Below are 24,098 nucleotides of genomic sequence, written 5' to 3'. Positions count from 1 at the left end.
AACAAACAAACAAGTCTGTTTTTCTCTTTTGGTCAGGCTGAGTCCTTTTCTCCCGGTAGTATTGTTCTAACAGGTAGATCAGTCAGATGCTTAGGCCAAGTGAGGAATTTAAGGCATCTAGGCTGCGTAGCTCCTATCCTTTTTGAATTTTTTCATTACGTTTTTATTGTTTATAAATGATACTTGAATTTTACGTGTCCAATTCATTAACTATAACATAATTAACTATCAACTTAGTTAATTTCATTTTCTGAGGGCTAACGGACAATCTTTGAAGATTTGAATGGTGAATCCTTCTTATGAGCCATGGCATTTGTTGGTCATGCAGTGATTAGAATATGAAGGCTTTATCAGTGAATTTCTGTATAAGCTTTGCTTCCTCGCTATGACCTGTAGCTTGGTGCCTGACCTCTATCCAATTGCTGGATGCTGTAGCACTTGACCTCTCAAACCCAAGTGTCCCTCTGAGGTAGCATAGGGACAAGTATTTCTGAAATGTCTTCAGCTCTTCTGGGCAAAGGTCAACAGTGTTAGTCGAAAATGTCATACGGGTACATGGTGGAGCCAGTAATTGTTCTCCTCTCAGTTCAGAGTAGGAAATGACTTCTCAACAAAAGGAGTTTAAAATTACCATCTTGCATACTATGATATTTTAGTTGTTTAATGCTTTTACTGCGTTTCTGAAATATTTTTCATCTAGCACACTGGAGCAATGTCAACTCTTCTTCAAGGTTTTAAATTGACTATGGGACATAAACAATAGAGGAATGAATGAAGGATGCAAATAAAAAGCAATTTAATTTTGTTTACTCTTCTTCAGGGAGAGAAGGTACTATGAAATATTCAGGTCACGTTTTTGAAATTAACGACGAGAGATGCAACTCTTACTGAATAAAGGAAATAAAAACTAAGCCTATCTTCTTGTTTCATGTTATGGCTAAGTAAAGGGAGAAGAAATGGAAAAAGAGAGGAGGAGGCCAGAATATATATTCTTTTAGAGAGCAGGCAAAAACAGGTAAGCATACCCACCAGGGGATTCCATTTATTTGTTTCTGTCTAGGTGTGCTTCATCTTAGTCACAATTAAAACTACCAGTATTATTTTGTGACTCAGAGAAATATATATATTATATATATATACTTATTGAATATAAGAATATATTACATATAAGAATATAGAAATATGTTTAATTGAATATATATATATATACCCTAGAAATACTATGTATGTCATATATATGTCATATATATATGTACACATATATATATATAGTTTGTATATGAGTACATAGGTATATATGGTCATATATTTCCAGTTTCCTATTACAACTCAAACTCCCTTTCTTTCCCTTATTATGGGTACCTGTTTGTTAGTCTCTACCTCTGTTTATAGAGAAAGAGATGGAAGGTGAGAATGTCTCAGTAGGCAAGTCTAGCTCATCACTTCATTTTGGTCAGAGGTCTTCAACTATTAAAATGTTGAGTGGCTGATTAAAGATTCACATAGTTCTTTAACTGACCTGATCTCTAAGCCTTAGAGATCAGGCCCTGCTTTGAATGCATGATAAGTATAGCTGATCAAATGAGAAATTATTCTCTGGGCTATAACAGCAAGCGACCAGAATAATTTCATCCCAGGGGTAAGATGAAACCAACCAAAGGCCAGAGATTTTCCCCAACTACTTTTGCTCAGCATTAATGTTGCTGGTGTTCTCGTGGGAGAAGATATCAAATTCATCATACAAACATCACTCCTGTGGAAAAGATAACTGAAATGAAACATAGGGTCAGGCAATGTGAAAAGCCCATCCCAGCATAAATCTTCTGGATTTCAGTAACTCTGTCAGGCAATAATTTTTTTAGATCCTCTTACTGAAAGTCCTTCTCAAAGACTTTTATCCCCTCTTCTCTCTTAGGAAGCAGGTCATGAGGGATATCTGGTCACTTAAAGTTTGGAATAACTCAGGGCAGCCACATTAAATATTAGCATTTGCCATCATGAGATGTAAGAACAAAAGGGTTGACTCTGTTGACCCCAGAGTTGGCCTGATGTCTTTTTAAATAAATTCCTGATTTCTTCTGTATAAAAGTTACATGATCAAGAGTTCTTATTTATATGGGGTACTTGGTCAGTTTCCTAACCATGTTCCCAAGAGACACATGATAGAATCATCACAAGGGCCCTGTTGTCATTTCCCAAAGGAGTCTGAAAACAAATTTACCAATGGTGTTTAAGCTATAATAATTAATAGTGTCAAATTAAGGTAATACTTAAGAAACCAAGATTTATCTATAAACCAAGGTTTGTATTGTTATTTTACATATAACCAGAAAAATATCCCCGATTATATCCCCAAATAAAAATGTGCCAACTTTCTTCAAAATAAGTGCTTCTCATCTGGTTTCAAGTTTATAACCAGCAGGTGCATATCTAGCCCAGATTAATTTAGTCCCTTGTCAAGTTCTTAATTGTCCTTTTATCTTAGTGCCCTTGGCTTTTACTTAGAAGATTATTAAAAGAAAAAGACTGTTAGCAAATTTGCTATAATTATTGTTCTATAAAATTTTTATCTCCTATAAAAACGCTTTAAGTAAATTATCTTTTGGCGTTTAGTTCCAGGACAGATCTCATTTTTCTTGAGATAATAGCACGTATCTCTCTTTTAAGTTACCACTACTATGTAGCTTATGTTGTTCCCAGATGTCAGGAAACTCAGAGAGATTAAGTATATTTTTTCCTTCTTTTTTTGGTCCTAATTTTATATTTTTATTTACTTGAGTGTGTACCTTTTGGTTGTTCTTCCCATCACTTAGGGAATACAGTGGAGCCTAAAAGTTAATAAAGAGGAATTCATAAAGTAAGAGAAAAATGAATTGCATGCAATCGAATCAGGTTTAAAAAAAAAAGAAGAAGGACTGAGAAGGCCTACCTGAGTTCCTGAGTTCCTCGACACTGAACTGGTAGAGGAGGTCATATATGCCGCCCAGGGAGCCAGAGGTGAAATAGTGAGTCCCGAAGTCATCAAATATCCGACTGTACAAAGCAAAGTTGTATTCTAGAGGCAGGTGGTTAAGTGCTTTCAAAAAGACATCAGAAAGCTGCAGATCTTTTGTTTTCATTGTGAAGTTTGAGACTTTTATCACTTTATGGATCCTAGTAAAACTAGAATCCTAAATGGAAGAGGAGAAAAGAGAAAACAAAGAAAAAAGGAAAGAAAATAGGATGATTAAAGGTAATAAAAGCTTGAAGTGTCAAGCATTTATTACTAGCTGTCTTCCAACCATAGCATGACAACTTTAACTCTCTATGGTGGGATATCACATACAGAATCATAATTTTCGTTTTATTTTCCATGACTTTTCCCTGCAATGTCCAACGTGCTGAACAGATAAGATGATCTCAGTCATGTAAACTGTGATGGAGGTGCAGGTTTGGTAGGCGTCTCTACCAAAAAGAGATCAATCAATTATCAGAAGAGTAAATCTTTCTCTCTTGATTGTCAATTGTGTCTGTGTCCCTACTGAGTTTTTATTTAGGAAGATTTGCTGATGCAACACATTGAAAAAGGATTGCATACATTTTTACTTGGAAGTTAAGCAACTGAGATCCAAGTCACAGCTTTGTCACTAACTGGCATTTGCATTTTCTAGGCTCCAGTTGTCTGTGAAATGTTACCTGGTGCACAGATGACAGCTATCCACCAGGTGACATACCACACCTCTTTCAACTCTCAGATGCTGTGATTCAAAACTACTCAGGGTTAAAATTAAACAAAATTATTTATATTCTCTCTCTTCTATCCATAAACAGAAATATTTGTTTGAGGGTTTTTAAAATTCATTTCTTTTTATGTTGGGTTAATTTATGATTTGGTGGTTGGTATTATATCCAAATCTCATCCATTAAATTGCTGTTCTACATATCCACTGAGTTTTATGAGTGTATCCAGGTATGCCCTTCTTTAAAAAAATTATATACTTTATCTATCTCTCAGTTTTAGCAAATTGTAGTGTTTCAGTAATAGGAGCATATTTCAGCAAAAGAACTTTATCCTAGCTGTAAATGATTAAATTGCTGTTTTCCTGTGTGCTATAATTATGGCATAAAATGGCTGCTAACACAAAAGAAAAGAAATAATAACTCTTGAAGAAGAGTCACCATTCACTCCGCTCCCTCTCTCTTTTCCTTTCTTTCTCTCCTACCCCTTTTCACCCCTTGCCCTCCCTTTTTGCCTTTGAACACAATTGCTCAGCTACCTCAGATGCTGTGGACACATGGGCAAGGTAGACAAAGTTCATCCTTTTGAGGGGCTTACATTTTCAGTGTCTATTGATTCTATTTTTAAGTTTAATACTTGAATTTTGTCACAGAACCATGGCTTTTGAAAGTTGGAGGGACATTATGCTTTTAGCAAGAAGTGCACTGACTTCCAGAGTATCTGTAATGCCTGGGCATTGAAATGGGTGGTTCAAAATTTCCAGCTTGCTCTACAAACTAAATTATAAACATACAAGTGAAACTTTGGTAACTCAACTCAGCACAAGCCAAGCACTTATCAAGTGCATGATAGCTAAAACGGCAGCTATTTGAGGCTGAAAATTACATGACAGTAGGTTATTAACTATGTATGATTGGGACAGCTGGCTCCGCCATTAAGTGTCCCAACTCTTGCTTTTGGCTCAGGTCATGATCTCACAGATCGTGGGTTTGAGCCCTGTGTTGGGCTCTGTGCTGACAACATGGAGCCTGCTTGGGGTTCTCTCTCTCTCCCTCTCTCTCTCTCTCTCCCCCACCCTGACCTCTGCCTCTCTTTCTTTCCTTCTCAAAATAAATAAATAAACTTTAAAAATTATTTAAAAAATAAAAAAACATGTATGATCTGTATCAACATTCTGTGAGATCTTGCTTTATTTTTGCCATCTTTTTGTGGGTTCAACTTCATAAAGTAGTTCAGAAAAGCACTGAATCTTACTGAGCCAAGTGGTATTTTGACTTTCAAACAGACTATCTGCCAAAGAAATGTTTAGTTAGATCTGTGATTGATGAAGCAAATAAATAAAGCATTAAGATCCACTGGAGGGCGTAGATTGATTTTCAAGTTTGTGGTAACTGTTTTCACTATTTGAAGACTAAGAGAGGTTGCAGTGCATTTTCTACTTAACCCGAGATTTCCTTATTCAGTTGAGATCCAATCAAAGATACTGGGTTGAACCCAATGAAGTTGACCATTTTGGTAAGTCAAAAATGGGTGAATATTAGCAGTTTCAAAAGTTCCAGCTGATACTGTGAATAGCCTAAAATGTTTCCAATTTGGGGCAGATTCTTAGAGGATCAAATAACATCTGTTCATCCACAGATAAGGGTTTTACAAGTTTTCTCTAGTATGGCTGAAACATTTATAAACCAATTCTGTGAAGCAAATCTTAATGTTGAGATAGATGTATATATCTCTGTCTCTTTCAACATCTTCATTTCCCTGCTCATTTTGGACTATATTTTTAAGCAGTTGTTTCCAATCCTGGGTATGATATTAGAGTGAGATGGGGGATTTAAAGAACCAACTTCACATACCCAACCCCAGATATTCTGAATCGGTAAACTACGAGAAGGACCATGGGATGTATGTTTTTACTTCCTAATAGTTCTGATACTAACTTGCCTTAAGAATATGATTTGCATCAGTTGGCCATAACAAAGAATGAAATCTTGCCATTTACAACCACACGGATGCAACCAAAGAGTATTATGTTAAGTGAAGTCAGTCAGATAAAGACAAATACCAGATGATTTCACTCATATGTGGAATTTAAGAAATGAAATAAATGAACAAAGGGGGAAAAGAGAGACAAATTAAAAAAAAAAAACCCAGACATTTAATTCTAGAGGACAAAGTGATGGTACCAGAGGGGAGGTGAATGGGGGGAATGGGTTAGATAAGGATGGGGATTAAGGAGTGCTCTTGTCTGATGAGCACTGGGTGTTGTATGGAATTGTTCAATCTTTATTTCATACACCTGAAACTAATATAACACTGTGTTAAAATAAAAACTTAAAAGAAAACATAATATAATTTGGTAAGTTTGAGGGACACTATGCTACCTATAGCCCATTCAAAAGTGAACTAACAATATGTGTTATGAAAAGAATCTCTTTTATTCCCTCTTTTTTTCTTTTATGTGTTCATATCACCAGAGCTCTACTCTTCAGTTTGTTGAAATTACGAATAACTGAATGAATGAATAAGCAGAGAGCCTGAAGTGTAAGGCAGTGGATAGGAACAGTGGGCAAAAATCAGACAGTGTCAATGCCCAACTCTGGCATTTATTCACTGTGAGATCACAGGAGCTACTTAGCTTCTGGGATTTTAGTGTAGTGCCTGACACATGGTAGATATCTGACAAATATTTGTTAAGAATAAATATATGGACTTCAATGTACTCATCTGTAAAATGTTCTTAAAAATATCTACTCTGATTGCCTCTTAGGTTTCTTTTCAAGATAAGTAAAATTAGCCTGGGAAAATTATCTGTAAATGATGCTATAATATCTCAGTTTTATGTAAGTATATAAATGGATGAATAAATAAATATACGAAAGGCACTATGATCAGGGCAGGAGGAACCATTGAACGATGCCTTCCAGCTGCTGTTCCCCTTTGGTCCAGTGGTGGTACTTCTTTACCCCCACCCCCCATCTATTTAAATTTGTGTTAGAAATCTTTTTTTTTAATGTTTTATTTATTTCTAGGAGAGAGACAGAGACAGCGTGAGCAGGGGAGGGTCAGAGAGAGAGGGAGTCACAGACTCAGAAAAAGGCTCCAGGCTCTCAGCTGGCTGTCAGCACAGAGCCCGCCGCCGGGCTCAAACCCACGAACCGCGAGATCATGACCTAAGCGAAAGTCGGACGCTTAACCAACTAAGCCACCCAGGCGCCCCAATTTGTGTTAGAAATCTTATCAGTTTGATATCAAAAACTCTCCCTTTCTCATTGCATGATTTTGCTGGACCTAGTGTTAATTTTCAGAAAAGAATAAAAAGATTGGGAACTGTTTTGATTACCTTTTTGTGGGAGGCTTGAACGGCTTGTTTGAAGGCAGAATTATGCGTGGTGCTTTGAGTTTTCTTTGAGGAGAAAAAAATTGGTACATACAAGCCGCCTTGCTGTTGACCCAAAAATGAAGCTTCTTTATTTTCATTTTTTGTAAGAGGAATTAAGTCCTTGTAGAAATCCGTTTCTAAATCATCTTCTTCAGTTTTCACCTGCAGAAAAATCCATATGACATGGGACAAAACTTAGGAAATATTAGAGCTACTTGTTAAGATCTGAGGCAATGATGCTTCATTCCTTTATGCATTCAATAAATATTTGTTGAGGACCCATTTTGCTAGAAATAAAGGAAACCTTAGTTCCTGCCCTCAGGGCGTCAATAGCTTAGTTAGAAAGAAAAACAATCACAGACACTTAATCCAGTGTGGGAAGTGATGTGCTCTAAAAGAGACTGGCCTAAGTAATCATCGAACTCAGGGAGGCCGCACCAGGAAAGTCTTCGCCAAGGAAACAACTCCTAAACTGAGACTTAACAGCGTGATAAGAAACAAAGGCTATTTTCGGTCTGCCTGTGACTTTGAGGCTCTTTGCAACCTAACTGAAGGTATCTTCCAGGAAATTGAGGCCTAGTAAAGGGGAGCACTGATCCTGTCCTTCCCTGCTCCAGTCCCATCCCTACCCACTTAGCCTTATTTAGATGTTGGGCATCAGCACTCTACTGGCTATGTCTGTGGGATGGAGGACCAGTTCTTTTTTTTTTTTTTTTAATGTTTTATTTATTTCTAGGAGAGAGAGAGAGAGACAGCGTGAGCAGGGGAGGGTCAGAGAGAGAGGGAGTCACAGACTGAAACAGGCTCCAGTCTCTGAGCTGGCAGTCAGCACAGAGCCCGACGCGGGGCTCGAACCCACGAACCACGAGATCATGACCTAAGTGAAAGTCGGACGCTCAACCGACTAAGCCACCCAGGCGCCCCACGGAGGACCAGTTCTTGATTGGTTCTGCGTGGTGCGTGGTTATAAGCCTTCACTGACTGGGTCTGGAAAGAGGAGAAGAAAATAAAAGCCAGTGGGACTTGACTTGAAGTAGGAGTGGAGGGAGCAGGGTATTTTCCAAATACAAGTTAAATCTCTGTTATGATTGTGCTGGCAAAAAGAGATGATGGATGAATTAAAAAAAAAAAAAAAGAAGTTGCAAAATAAGTTGATTAAAGAGTACTTTATGTTAAAGATGCTTGTCTGGTTTGCAATGGAAAAATCTCTTGTTTTAAAATATTCAGAATTAAAATGCACTGTGAGGCAGACCACATGTCACAGTCAAAAAGCTTGTACAATTAGTGAAGCAAAGACAAAATAACACAGCTGCAAAAGAATCTTGCTCAACAATAAGATAACAGCCAAAAGTTCAATGCTACTTTCAGATACTACAGTACATACAAGTTAGCATTTTAAGGGCCCACAAAGGAAGCTCTTCAGTTAGCAATGAAGCGATACAATTATATTTAAATACAGCTGTCCACATTTCTTAACCATTTCTCTAAAGAACTCAGACTACAAAATATTTTGTTTTATGAATTAGCTCTTACACGCACCAAAAAGTATCCACTTAAAGGAAAAGATATTAGCCTGTAAGGAAGGGGGCTCAGCTATCCTGGGCAGAAGCTCAGAGAAAATCTGCCCATGTGTAACTCGGTGGAAGAACAGGTTTATGGATGAGCAGGGCTGAAAAATTAGACTGAAGTGGGAAACTGGGGCTGGGTCTCGCATGCCCTGAGAAAGTATTTGAATTGACTTGTAAAGGCAAGATTTTGCATATAATAGGTTCTTTAAAAATACTAATGGAATGAATGAGAAGTTGGTGTGTTGTTGCAAAGATCAGGTTAACTACAGTTAACTAAAGTGGAGGCAAGGAGAGCAGTTGTAAAAACTGTTAGAGGAAGCTGAGTGAGACAAGGTGATGGCCAGGTCCCAGGAGGGGTGCTTGGGTAGAGGGAAAGTAAGGCATTTGAAAGCTATTCAAGAAGTAAGCTCACAGAAGTTGTTGACCAAGCAGATGTGGGTGTGACAGGGGGAGAGAGGGAGAGAGAGAGGCTGGGGATGCTCTTCCACAAAAAGGAACATGGAAAGCCCAGGCAACTTTTGAAACGAGACACTTTCCCAGGAAGAGATGTTAACCAGACTCTGGGGAAAAGGTTTTAATCCTCATTTACTTATTATTATTTTTTAAAGATATTTTTAAAAGTTTATTAATTTTTGAGAGAGAGAGAGAACAAGTGAAGGAGGGGCAGAGAGGGAGGGAGACAGAGGTTCCAAAGCAGGCTCTGTGCTGATAGCAGAGAGCCCAATATGGGGCTTAAACTCACAAACCATTGAGATCACGACCGGAAGCTGAAGTTGACTGCTTCACCGATTGAGCCACCCAAACACCCCCTCATTTACATATAATTACATACATCGCTGAGCCCATCCATCCTCACTGTGGATCCAGTGGGCTGATGACCTAGGAATCTATGTGTGTTGATACTTTGGTGTTGGAAGAAAGGAGATGAGTTTGTAAGGAGGAGCAGAAGGAGATAAGAGGGGTTGGGGGAATGGAGGAGACCAGTGGCAGCTGCTTTCCTGTGCCCTTTAGGCTTTGGGATGCAGCAAGAGGCCTGTCTAGGGAGGCCAGTGTATTGCTAAGAGTCAAAGTCTAGTGGTAACCATACTCTGCAGTTAGCTGTTGACAGCAAATGCTTAGCACCCAGCCCGTAGCAAAGCAGCGCCACCTAGAAAGAGAGGAGGATTCCTGAGTAAGTGGTGCACCTCTGCCGACTGTGCAAGGATCTTATGGTGACCGAGCTCTGCAGTTGGCAGCTGGGGGACCCCTGGGGGCAGAATTCTTCCTATGGCCTTCTATTCTGACTTCCTATCCAATGCTTTCCCTTCCCTTCCTTTCATGAGCCTCTTTGTGTACCAGCCAGCCTGTTATTTCATTTGTCTTAATGAACTCCAATACTATAGGAGAACGGAAGTCAGATGCCTGCTGAATTTCTCCTCCCCTGTTGTTCTCAATAAGATATAACTTCCATTTGCACAGCTGCCTGCTAACAGCATGAACAGAGTAATACAGGGACCAGTGAAAAGTCCCCCACTCTCTTGTGACCTTGAATCTGGTTATTTCCAAACTTTTGTTTGAAGAAATATCACCATGACCTTCCCCAGCAGTTGAATATTACCTAAAACTCAACAACATGTAGTTAGAGATCAACTCAGGTAGCTTCTTAAGGTTCAACAAGTTTTAGATCTACATTGACAATGGAATGAGTCTATTTTATTATGAATGAGGACTTAAAAATTTTTTTTTAATCTTTATTTATTTCTGAGAGAGAGACAGCATGAGCAGGGGAGGATCAGAGAGAGAGGGAGACACAGAACCTGAAACAGGATCCAGGCTCTGAGCTGGCTGTCAGCACAGAGCCTGATGCAGGGCTCAAACCCATGAACCGTGAGGTCATGACCTGAGCTGAAGTCAGACGCTTAACCGACTGAGCCACCCAGGTCCCCTCAGGCTGTATTTCCTGATATAACTAGCCATGCAGACTTGAGTTACCAAGTTATGTGGCTGGATCCAGTGGTCTGCTGGTGAAGGTTTAAAAACCAGCACTCTGGGAAGGAGAAACCCTGTGATTTACTATAGCACTTGCGTGTTGTTATGGTGCATATATTCCTACCATCGCTGATTCCAGCTGCCTGTGCAGTGCTCCTTAACTCAAACTTGGAAAAAGATGCACAGTAGCAAATTATTATACAGCATTTTCATAACATAGATTCAATAGATGTAAGGAACCTCAAGAGCATCGATAGTAAAATGTAACAAAATAATGGAGAATTGATAAATTTTGGGTAATTATCATCTATGTTTTTAATAGTTTTATTTAACTGTAAGATTATATATTAATATTCAGTCATGACTGTGTTTACTGATTGGTTTCCCAAGTTCCCGACAATTTAACGACTGGATCTTGTGAACCGGAAGAGCCGGCTCTAGAACGTCATTCGTGAACCTCACAGGTGATAGTTTACGGAAGGTACTCAAACCTGGCATGCACTGCACAGTTGTTAGTGTCTTTTTTGCTGTTATGGTCACGGGCTCATCTAGCTTAAGCAGCACTGTACTAGGAGCCAGGAGTTCTAATTCTGCTGTGCCACTTACTTGTTCCATAACTCTGAGAAAGCTACCTAACTTTGATCTTCTATTAGTAAGATGGATATAAAAAAACTTTTACTTTTCTGGAAAGGTTGTTATGGGAATTGAGTAAGACAGTACAAGCAATTACCTTCAAATCTATAAGTATGAAATGTTTGGATCACAAATTCACCCTCATCTCACGAGCTGAGTTTAACATGTGACTTGTAAAACTGCATGAAATAGATGCTTACTGAGAATATATCAGTATTGGGTGGGAAGGATTATTGTATTTTAAAAGTAACCGTATGGATTGATTGTTTGGGTTCAATGTAACAGTATTATGTGTAAACATTTGGGTTTTAGCTGTTTCCAAAGTCTATTCAGTATGATACATTTTTTAAAGCTTATTTATTTATTTATTTTGAGAGAGACAGACACAACACAAGTAGGGTAGGAGCAGAGAGAGGGGGAAGGAGAGAGGATCTCAAGCAGAGTTCTGTGTGGCCAACACAGAGCTTGACATGGGGCTCAAACTCACAAAACTGTGAGATCGTGACCTGAGCCAAATCCAAGAGTCGGATGCTTAAACAACTGAGCCACCCAAGCATCCCTTAGTACAGTACATCTTAAGAGTAATGCTATTATTGACAGAATTATTATTTCTTTGGAACAATGTCTCTTGTGACTTCTTATTTATCATACCAGCAAGACATTTTCCCCCTCCCTTGGTGGTGGTGGGCCCTCCGGAATTAGCATCTTCTGGATCTGTTGGGAGATAGTGGGGACTTTCTTTACCTGGTCAGAGGTCACTGGTTACCCTGTCACTAACATCTACAGGCAGAGATTGGACTTTTCAGGGTCAGTTTCCCAAAAAGCATTTGAATTGGCAGTTAGACCCCAAGGACATTCCCTATGCCCCCTAATATATGTTAGATGGCTTTAAATTGAGCCAATCAAATTGGAAAACTGCTTGTATTTGTTATATGTAAAAGGTTTTCCAAAGGAAGAATTTAATGACTTTTGCTGAAATCACACTATCCATAAAATAGTCTCAGAAGTCATTAGAGTCCCTGAATTTCTCTCTAGCATGTCAAATTGTGTGCATGAATGTTACCATTAAAATCACATCTTTCTTTTGCCCTTATTATAAATTAAAAGAAATAGATTATTTATGTGGTACCTGGGTGGTTCAGCTGGTTAAGCATCTGGCTGTTGATTTTGGCTCAGGTCATAATCTCATGGTTTCTGAGATCAAGATCCTGGTTGGGTTCTATGCTGACAGTGTGGAGCCTGCTTGGGATTCCCAATCTCCCCCCTCACCCACTCTCTCATGTGCATGCACTTACTCTCTTTCTCAGTAAATAAACTTAAAAAATGTTTTCCTTTTTTTAAAAGTTCTTTATGTATTTTGAGAGACACATAGAAAAAGCACAATTAGGGGATGGGGAGAGAGAGAGAGAGAGAGAAAGAGAGAGAGAGAATCCCAAGCAGGCTCCACGCTGCCAGCACAGAGCCCAGTGTGGGGCTGGAACTCACAAAGCTGAGAGTTTGTGACCAGAGCCGAAAGCAAGAGTCAGACACTTAACCAACTGAGCCACTCAGGCGCTCCTAAACATTTTTTAAAAAGATGTAGACTGTTTAGTTTAACAAGTATAGAGCACTTATGTATAAGGCACTGGGCTAGATTCTGGGAGTATGTAGTATATCACTCATTACACTTAGGAAAACAGAAAACCAAATCAACTAGTAAAATAGGAAGAAAGGTATGAACTACCCCTGTTACACTTAGCTTCATCTTGATGTTTTAAGGAGACAGGTGCTCTTACATGTCTGAGTGTCGTGGTTACCTGAGAGAAGTAGCTTTGCTAGGAGGAAGCACTGAATAAAGCAAACCATTTATCTGTGTGGGATGACATACATCTAACTGTTCACTGGAGAAAGCATGGACTCTGGAGTTTGGGAAGCCTGGGCTTGAATCTCTAATCCACTATTTACTAGCTGTTTGACTATGGGCAAATAAGTTACATTTGTTTTCTCATCTATAAACTGATGATAAATACACTGACCTCTCTGAGTTGTGGAAGGATTAAACATGAACCATAATAGGTGATTTAAAATGTTCATTACCTTTGTATTCTGTCCCTTCATTCATCAATAACTTTTCATTGGAAATTTTGCTTATCATCACCATCAGCACTGGGGTACCGCCATGATAGGCCATCATACCTCAAAGTTGACATTTTCCAAATTGGCTGGAACACGGTAGGGATTGCTTGTTCTACTTCTTTTGACAGTTTTACATATTCCTCCAGTGAAAGAGTTATCAAGGACCTCTCCTCTGGGCTCTCCTGCTAGAAAATGAAACCTGGAAACAAAGTAATTTTCAAGAATTCAATAGATGTAGAGCAATCTTTAAAATTTACCATGCTTATATGAAAGAAATTCCTTTCTTAGACATTTTTGACTCATGACAAATGACTTGAAGGAAAGCTCTTTTTTTTTATTTCCATTTATGGTGAGGCATCTAACAAGGGCTGGAAGCCAAAACTCAGCCCCTCTGGCTCAGTTAGATTCCTCCCAGTTCCGCTCACCTAATTATTCTGGGCTTTCAACATGAAAAAAAAAAAGGTTTATTTTTATTTCATGACTTATGAAACTAGTGCAAACTTTGAAGCAGATTATAAGATCACTTATTACATAATGAATGCCATTCTCAGTTCACTTCCTTCAGTATGATACAGTAAAGGAATTCTTATAGAGAGCTAATAATTGAACATTAATAGCAATATTTTAATAAAATTGTAATATTGTTTTTAATACCTATAATAAAATTTAATATTTATTCAACAAATGCTTACATTTATTTATTCACATTTATTTAATTACTATATATATATTTTATACATGTATTTACTATATAGATATATTTACACATATGTACATATGTAGCATATGTAAATATAAATAGTATATGTAAATATATATATGTATTTATTATATACATATGTGATATGTATGTGATTACATATATGTGATAACCATGTGATATAGATATAGATACAATTTTTCCCCTATTTTACAAATGAAGGACATCAAGGACATCAGCTTAGCACAAATCAAGTATTTAAGAAATTATAGAAATTTAAAAAATTGTTTTGTGGTAGATGAAAAACTTCTCTAAGATGCTAATAGATTTCCTAAAAACAAAAATTAGCTATTTGGACCTCATCAAGAAAAAAAGATTCTGCACAGTGAAGGAAACAATCAATAAAACTAAAGGCAACCAACGGAATGGGAGAAGATATTTGCAAATGATATATCAGATAGAAGGTTAGTATCCAAAATTTAGAAAGAACTTTTCAAACTCGACACTAAAAAAAGCAAATAATTTAGTGATGAAATGGGTAGAAGCCATGAATAGACACTTTGCCAAAGAAGACATCCAGATGGCCAACAGACACATGAAAAGATGCTCAACAATACTTTTCAGAGAAATACAAATCAAAACTAGAATGAGATGACACTTCACACCTGTCAGAGTGGCTAAAATTAACAACTCAGGAAACAACAGATGTTGATGAGGATGCGGAGAAAGGGGAACGCTTTTGCACTGTTGGTGGGAATGCAAACTGGTGCAGCCATTCTGGACAACAATATGGAGTTTCCTCAAAAAATTAAAAATAGAACTACCCTGGACCCAGAAACTGCACTACCAAGTAATTATCTAAAGTATATAAGAATGCTGATTCAAAGGGGCACATGCACCCCAATGTTTATAGCAGCACTATCAACAATAGCCAAATTATGGAAAAAATTGAGTCCTATGGAAAAAGGACTCAAATGTCCTTTGACTGGTGAGTGGATAAAGATGTGATACACACACACACACACACACACACACACACACACTGGAGTATTACTTGGCAATCAAAAAGAATGAAATCTTGCCATTTGCAACAATGTGGATGGAACTAGAGTGTATTATGCTAAGCAATATAAGTCAGGCAGAGAAAGACATATTATTTCACTCATAAGGGGAATTTAAGAAATAAAAAAGGTAAACATACGGGAAGGGAAGGAAAAATAAGATACAAACAGAGGAGGCAAACCATAAGAGACTCTTAAATACAGAGAACAAACCGAGGGTTGCTGGAGGAGAGGTGGGGGGGGGGATGGGCTACATGGGGGATGGGCATTATGGAGGGCACTTGTTAGGAAGAGCACTGGGTGTTATATGTAAGTGATGAATCACTGGGTTCTGCTCCTGAAGCCAACGCTACACTGTATGTTAATTAACTTGAAATAAAAAAACAATTTTAAATAGAACTATCAATAAAAGATTCTAATATATTTACAAATTCTTATAGATATCAATATGTATTCTGTGAAAAAAAGTTTTGTGTCAAAAAGTTTGATAATTCTGGTTACATATGATGAGATAATAGAAAATATATATAATGGTCTGTGCCCCCAGCTCCTGGGGTTTCCTAAGTGATAAGAGCACTGACAGCATCTTTTGTTCTATTATTTGATCTAGCCTTTGATCCTAGTTTCTGACACAGGGCTCCTCAATACTCTGGAATTTCCTGGGCGTTAGGAATGTCTTTGTTCTAATGAGATGACTTTTGGTAGGCTCCTGGGTAGGGGCTGGTCACCAGAAAGAGTAAGCCATGTTTAGAAGCTTGGAATATCCAGCCTTATCTCCCATCTCCAGAGAGGGGAGAGGGGCTGGAAATGGAGTCAATGATGGATCATGCGTACATAAAAATCTCACAAATATGGGGTTTGGATTGCTTCTGAGTTGAGGCATAGAAGCTCCATGCCCCTTCCCACATACCCTGCCTTCCACATCTCTTCCAACTGGAGGTTCATCTGTATTCTTTTTCATACCATTTTATCATAAACTTGTAAACAGTGTTTAAAAAAGGAAACAACAAAATGGAGTCACTTGGGCTAAGCTTCATGTCAGCAAACCAATACTGAATGCCTAATCTTTTTTTTTAAATTTTTTTATTTATTTATGAGAGAGAGAGAGAGAGAGAGCACATGAGCAGGGGAGGGTCAGAGAGAGAGGGAGACACAGAATCCGAAACAGGCTCCAGGCTCTGAGCTAGCTGTCAGCACAGAGCCCGACGTGGGGCTCGAATCCATGAACCATGAGATCATGACCTGAGCTGAAGTCGGACACTTAACTGACTGAGCCACCCAGGCGCCCCTGAATGCCTAATCTTATTGCAGTTTTTAATTGCCTCTCCTGGGAATGTGACCTTTAAGCAGCAATGTGGAATTAGCTGGTCAGCACTAGTGAAGCAATCTGCCTGATTGGCCCCTGCCTTCCCTCAAAGGAAAGTGAAACAATCCATTGAAAAAAATCCACTGAAACAATCCACTCTTTGCCGAAACTTCCTTGCTCCGTCTCCTTCTGCCCATAAGTCTTCCAGTTTGTAAAACTCCTCAGAGCTTCTTGTCTGCTAGGGGATGCTGTCTGATTCATGAATCATTGAATGAAGCCAATTAGATCTTCACTTATGCAGTTGAATTTTGTTTGTTAACAATAGTAAGTAAATCGTTTTACTGAGTTCCCTGAGCCATTCTAGCAAATTAGTCAAAGACGAGGGAATCCTGAAAACCTCCTATGTGTCAGAATCATAGGTGACAATTTGAGCTTATGATTAGCATCTGCAGGGGGGCGGGGGTGGTCTTGTGGGACCAAGCCATTCACCGGTGGGGTCTGACAATATCTTTAGGCAGATAGTATCAGACCTTATACTGTTTCATACAATGTACTTAAGAGTTTGTCACAAACAAGAAAGGGCTTGAGAAAAATGGCTCCAGGTCATGAGGAATCTATGAAGGCAGCAGAAAGCCCAAAAATAGTTTGATGAAGGTGCTTCTCTGAGGGCCTGCCTGAGGAATCTTTTAGGAGTTAAATCAACTATGTAGCAATGTTCAGATTTATTCTTTCTCCTCCCCTCTGTGGTATTTGAGTTGACTTAAAATATTTTGGTGTTTCAAATACATCATACTCTTTGATATTTGAAGTTTTTAAAGTGCCTTTATCTAGTTTGGCATTATGTGTCATATTTTGTAGCTTTTAAAATTCAATTAAAATTATATATACACACATAAATATAAATATGCATGTGTGTGCCTCTGTGTGTGTGTGTGTGTGTGTGTGTGTATGCATATGTACCTTGGCTGAGGCTGAGGAAAAACAAATAACATGCTGTAATTGCTTGATTCTTGTTTCAAGTTTAAGACCTGGTGACTGGTGCTGGCATTGTAGGAATGTTGATACGCCTTGCTAAATTCTTTCTTGGAGAGATGCTACTTCAAAGGAGCTATGACTGGGGTGCCTTGGTGGCTCAGTCAGTTAAGTGTTCGACTGCATCTAGGGTCACCATCTTGCAGGTCCGTGGGTTCGAGCCCTGCATCAGGCTCTGTGTTGACAGCTCAGAGCTTGAATTCTGTGTCCTTCTCTCTTTATGGCCCTCCCCCGCTCACACTCCGTCTCTCTCTCAAAACTAACTAACTAACTAACTAACTAACTAACTGTTTTAAAAAAAGAGGTATAGCTACCCAGGTGGCTACTGTTTTGGGGTAGAAATGTGTTCGAAGAGGGGGCAGAGATTCTAAGGCCAGCAGATTAGAAAGAGATTCCAGTAAGCAGCTCTCAAAATTCTCAGTCCCTGGGGAGGCGAGGAGAGGACTGGCTGTCCCCGAGCAGCAGGTTTTTGCTCATTTCTGAGAAACCTTGGGACACCAGCTCTGGTTGGCAGAGGGCCGCATGGTCCTTTTGCCAAAGTACACATAGCATGTGGTCCTCCCCATCTGTAACTCTAGAGTCTAGACCAGCTGAGCAAGAGGTGAATTTGTAATGTCATCCCTCATCAATCAGAACATTAGAAAATGTGATTATCAGTGGGAGTTTTTGGCTGGGGATTTCTTCCAGGGAAAGGAAAAGAAGCAAACCATTTTTGAACACTGATAAGAAAATGCTATCAAAACACTCTCACTGAAATCAACTCTAATTAGGAATTCTTAGGACAGAACCTCAAACCAGTTTGTAGTCATCCAATAAACACAACAACCCAGAAATATTCAATAACTTCATTACGATGTGGTGAGTTAATGCAGAACTAGTTCTGGAACCTGGATCCCCTTACTTCCAGACTAGTAGCTGCTCCATTTTACTGCTATCCTTGAGTTTGGTTCAATAGCTTCTGATTCAATAGCTTCTGGTTTTCATTCTAATCAAATGAGGTTGTATTTGCAACTGCTGCTATTTGTCTTTGGAGCCTCAAGGTTTCATATTATACAAGTCTGGCAGCATAACTGAAAACTTAAAAGAAGAGTCTAATACAGATCAATAAAAGTCTATAACAAATGACTTGCTTTCTGGCCAAAAATTGATGGGAACAAGAGAGTACAGGGGATTATCTTTACTGGTTTTCCTTATGCCTCCAACTAAGGGTTAGTTCTGTTTTCATTGTCTCTTATTTCCTAAAGTTTTCTAAGACATTGGCTCAGTACAAAGGATATAGAATTCCTTGCCAAGCCTCTAATTCCTCATGACCTAAAATAGGAATGTTAGAATTTCTGAACATTCTTCAAAGACTAAAAGGAGGTTTCCTTGGTCTAATAACATTTCTTCCAGTATGTTCTCATTTCTAAGGTGGATATTGTCCTAAATCAGAACACAATGGTGGAAATAACCGAGATTTAAAAAAAATTTTTTTAATGTTTTATTTATTTCTGAGAGAGAGAGGCAGCGTGAGCAGGGGAAGATCGGAGAGAGAGGAAGACACAGAATCCGACACAGGCTCTAGGCTCTGAGCTGTCAGCACAGAACCCAACGCGGGGCTCGAACCCACGAACTATGAGATCATGACCTGAGCTGAAGTTGGACACTTAACCAACTGAGCCACCCAGGTGCCCTGTGGGTTTTGAAATCTGGATTTGAATTCTGGTTTCAGCATTTACTAGCTGGTAGACTCAGGCACATTCTCTCACCTTTCTGAGTCTCAGTGTTCTAGTTTGTAATGTGAGCAAGTTATTATGTATACTTGATTCCGCCTTTAAACTGTCCTGACCTGTCAGTGCATCACATAGTTTGAATGCCTTAGCCATGTTCAGCCTCTTACTTTTCTTACCGATGTTTTTTTTGTTTTGTTTTGTTTTTTTAATAAATCACCTTCCTTTTTTAAATATTTGCTTCACTCTTTTCCTTCTGGCTTTGTCTCCCATTATTGACTCGGGGCTTGCCTCTCATGCTGGCAGACTGGGTTTCTTTCCTGAGTGTTTTGAGTTTCAAGACAGTCACAAACATACTTTTCTGATACCCTCTTTCTCCATCATCAGTGGGAGTTTTGGACTGAGATTTTCTTCCAGGGAAAGGAAAAGAAGAAAACCATTTCTGCACACTGGTAAGATGGTTTTGAAGCACTCTCACTGAATTCAACTCTAATTAGACTTCTTAGGACAGAACTTCAGGTCAGTTTGGAGTCATCCAACATACAGATGAGGAAACTGTGCATTTCTGACTGGCTACTCATCCATTCAAGACCCAGCCCCAGGAATCCACCTTAGCACCTCCCCTCCCGGCTTGGCCTGCATCCCTCCAGTTTGCCTGATTCACTCCAGAGATGTCTGAAGGATAGATGAGAATGGAAACAAACAATGTCGATGAAGAGCCCATGGCATTGCCTGGTACGGACTCTGTGTGAAAATGTAAATTCTTTTACTCCCTAGGAGTGAGGATCATGTCCACACATTGCCCGAGCAGGGCAGCCAAGTGTTGGAGACAGGGCTTTTAGGAGCCATAAGGGGTTGATAAAGAAAGTGGACGATCACGTTTCTCGTTTTTCATGGTTTCATTGCTACTTTCAGCGCATTCATCCAGAGACGACTTTACTCTCTTAAATGATAAAAAGACATTACATACCCAGTGCCCATCAACTGTACGCTAGGGATGGGTTGCTTGTGTGAGCACAGTGTTTTTACTCTCCCACAATCCTTTTCATCTGAATTGTCTCCACAGTCATTTTCTCCATTGCACTGTAACCTATTGGCAATGCAGCGGCCTAGTCAGGAAAAGCAAACAACATTAACAACAAATAGTTATTCGAGAAAATATTCATTGATTTGAAATGAGTGAGTGCTTTAAATTTCAACAGGGAGATGTGAAGGAAAGTTTTCATTATTTTTGATACAGATTTAGGAAACAGGAAAATAGATGCTAAGCTGAGATTCTCCCTTATTTTTTTAGGATGACAAGGGTCACCCCAGAATTACTTAGTCACCATTGGGCTAATTGTCTTAAATAAGAGAAGTAAGTCTGGATCCCTGTCTTATTACAGTGAACTTGCTGCAGAGATCATGTTCTGCAGGAGAACATGAACAGTAAGTTCAGACTTTGTTTTGATTCAGAACAAACTCAAGGTCACTGTTTTTATTGAAAAAAAAACCTCTATACTTTACTATACACATGATAATATCACTGTATCTCTAAATTTTTACATTGAGTGAGAGAAGCCAGACACATTAGAGTCATGCAGTGTGATTTTTTTTTAACTTATGTACAAGAACATAAAATTTATTATATCTGATTAGTTTTTGAACAAGTTAAATGTCCAGATACTACAATGTTAGGTAGCAGATTAAGTGAGTGAATTTACAAAGTAGTATAAACCCCATGTACTTAGATAATTATCTTCCTTTTAAAATTTGCTGAATTTCATAAAGATCCTTGGACTCAATGTATATCTATGTATTACAGAAACTGAAATGCATTCTGTACAATGACAGCCCCTCTCCCGTCTCTTAGCCTTTGGCATATAATCAGGCATTCTGGCCTCCATACAATTATGTACAGGTCTCACTGACAACGAGATTAAATTAAATGGTTTGCTCAAGATTATCTGGTTAATTACTTTAAGCTGTGATGAGCATCCTATTGCAGCAACACATAACTATTTTGACTAACTGAAATGCTTTGGGAAAATTGGGTATTCTGTTGAATTGAAATTTTTTATTAATAGAGAGTTACCCAGAAAGCACTTGGTTTCAAGTGGTAAGTAATCTTTACTAAGAAGGTAGAGAAAAATGAAGGTAATCAAGTCTCTTTCTTTGATTATTCAGCATTTTGTATTGTATCTGGACTATGATTATAAAGAATTATAGTATGAGCTCCATAATCACATATGACTGAAAACATTGAGAAAATTGAATTTCTGTGAATCCCAAGATATAACCTGAAAGATATTCTGTTTTTAAAATAGCACATCTCTAGTGTTTTTGTTTGCTTTTTTCAGGGCAGAACAGAATGTATAATTTAGTTTGAAATATAGATGCTTTGTCCAAAGGAAACAAAGCCCTAATATTACATTTTTTAAAAGTTGTGAATCTTGCACTTCTAATTGAGTGAAATTGAGCAAAAGCTAATGTTTGATTCGGTTACAGTAAAAAGAGAAGGAAATCCCATTTTATCAGGTAGAGGTAGGAACATACATGCAGGACATAGTTCTCATTAGCCTCACTTTGTACTAGACCTGTTTGAATATTAAGAGATTCTATCCATTGGGTACCTCATGGAATATTGAAGAGGACCTATTAGCAAGGGTAGAAATGAAAGGAAGAGGACACCTTTTGAGCAATATTTAGGGGTAGGTGACAGAAGTAATAATAGGTCTGATAGTACAGAGCTGAGAACGGTTCCAGGCCACAGAAACTCAAGGGGATAGGAATCACCAGGGGAGAGAGATTGTAAGCCATAAGTATATCCCATACTAAAGAAGAAATGGGCCAGGTGAAGGGCAGTTTGGATAGTGCAGCATTTGCAGAAGTCGGCATGCTTTAGCCAAAGCATGCATATATAAACTTACACCTGGAGCTGTGTATCACTTAGAAATTGTACATATTTTTCCTATTTACTTTAACTGATTTGTGTTACTGCAATGGTATATCATATGCACAATGAGCTATAAATTCTCTAATCTTTATGCTTAAAATTAGGACTTTGGCAGAGAAGTTGGCATAGTGCATGGGGATTACTAGCTATATGGGTAATTCTCAAAGATCTATGTATGCATTAAAATCATATATTTACTCGGGGCGCCTGGGTGGCTTAGTCGGTTGAGCGTCCGACTTTTGCTTAGGTCATGATCTCACAGTTCGTGGGTTCGAGCCCCGCGTCGGGCTCTGTGCTGACTGCCAGCTCAGAGCCTGGAGCCTGTTTCAGTCTGTGACTCCCTCTCTCTCTGACCCTCCCCTGCTCACGCTGTCTCTCTCTCTCTCTCCTAGAAATAAATAAAACATTTAAAAAAAAATCATATATTTACTCTTGGGGAACTCTGAACAACAATCATGAGGGAAGAAAGGGAAGGGGGAAACTTTTTTTAGAAGAGACAGTTGTTGGGGCGCCCAGGTGGCTTAGTCGGTTAAGCGTCCGACTTTCCCTCAGGTCATGATCTCGCGGTTTGTGGGTTCGAGCCCCGCGTCGGGCTCTGTGCTGACTGCCAGCTCAGAGCCTGGAGCCTGTTTCAGTCTGTGACTCCCTCTCTCTCTGACCCTCCCCTGCTCACGCTGTCTCTCTCTCTCTCTCCTAGAAATAAATAAAACATTAAAAAAAAAAAAAAAGAAGAGACAGTTGTTGTTAATTGAAGGCCAAATATCCTCTTGAGTCAAATAATGGTCCATCTAATCTTTTATTCCCTTTGAGAGTGGCATTAGTGGATGGTTTTAGAAGAACAAAGTAGTATATAATCTTTGGTGGAATATTTAACAATAGGCCATGGTGCTACCCAATCAAAATGATGCCAACCACATTTGTGCCAGGGATTAGCCACTTAGCGGCTGGATCATGGAAAGATCTAGGGACTCCTGGTGAAGGGATCTGGACAGCAGAGCAGGGGTCACTAAGAGAGCTCAGGGTAGGAGCAGCTTACCAAACATGGCATGTGCATTTCAATAGTCCCTGTTTATCACTTGCTGGGGGTATACTGTTGATGAACTAGAGAGCACCTGTCCTTACCCCACCAGCTTTCTTAAAATCGCTTATGATGAATAGATGGCCCAAGGATGTATCTAAAGCTGTCTCAAACTTGTGGCCCTTTTATAATAAATTTCATAGATTTAACATCCATTGAACAGAATTCTTTCTGGTAATTTGTTCCAAAACTAATTTGTTCCAAAACTATTCTTCAAGCTTCAAATCACTGCACCTCAGTTCTAAATCTTTACCTTAATATTCTGGATTTAATGCTTAAGTCTGTATTCTACTCAATCATTCTCTCTTTTGTCAACCCATGACATGGCCTTATGCATGTAGCCATGAAGTGTATCTCCCTACCCACATGCCATCCTCATATCCCAGGTTTGGGGGTGGGGGATGGCACAAAGGAAAAATCCTGATGCCAGCTTTCCTGTCCAACTTTTGAAGAGGCCAGCAAAGCTGAAGGCAGAAAGCAAAGAGCAAGAGGAGAAAAACATTAGACCTAAGATCTAGGGTCAATTTTCTGTGGAATTTGAAACTGCTGTGTAAGTTATAAATATTTTACTTTTCATTATGTGCCAGAGTACACAAAAATTACATGGATTTTATTCATCCGAATTCCAATTTTAATGTCAAATTGACTATTTAGAGAAGAGGTGAGTGAACTATGGCTGATGGGCTAAAACTCACCTGCTGCCTGTTTTTGTAAGTAAAATTCGATTGGAACACAAACATGCCCATTTGTTTATATGGTCTACAGACCATATAGCTACATCAAAGACCAAAGCTACATTGTAGCTTTGATGCTACAATGTCAGAGTTGAGTAGCTGCAATAAAAAATGTATGGCCAAAAAGCCTAAAATATTTACTGTCTGGACCTTAACTGAAAA

General features: G+C 38.8%; 1 protein-coding gene across 1 annotated transcript in view; it reads right to left on the bottom strand.

Annotated features, from left to right (window-relative positions):
* Positions 1-24,098, bottom strand: part of C6 (complement C6) — a 57,719-nt gene that overhangs the window by 29,198 nt on the left and 4,423 nt on the right. The window contains exons 4-7 of the mRNA XM_077763425.1: positions 20,160-20,298; positions 13,442-13,580; positions 7,059-7,259; positions 2,930-3,170 (exon numbers count right to left, since the gene is read on the bottom strand). Of these exons, the coding sequence (XP_077619551.1) occupies positions 2,930-3,170; positions 7,059-7,259; positions 13,442-13,580; positions 20,160-20,298 (720 nt within the window). The remainder of the gene's footprint in view (positions 1-2,929; positions 3,171-7,058; positions 7,260-13,441; positions 13,581-20,159; positions 20,299-24,098) is intronic.

Source organism: Crocuta crocuta, unplaced genomic scaffold (genome assembly GCF_008692635.1).
Source record: "Crocuta crocuta isolate KB4526 unplaced genomic scaffold, BGI_CrCroc_1.0 scaffold4, whole genome shotgun sequence".
Lineage (NCBI taxonomy): Eukaryota > Metazoa > Chordata > Mammalia > Carnivora > Hyaenidae > Crocuta > Crocuta crocuta.
The sequence above is the reverse complement of the archived record's forward strand: the minus strand, read 5'-3'. Positions and strand labels throughout refer to the sequence as shown.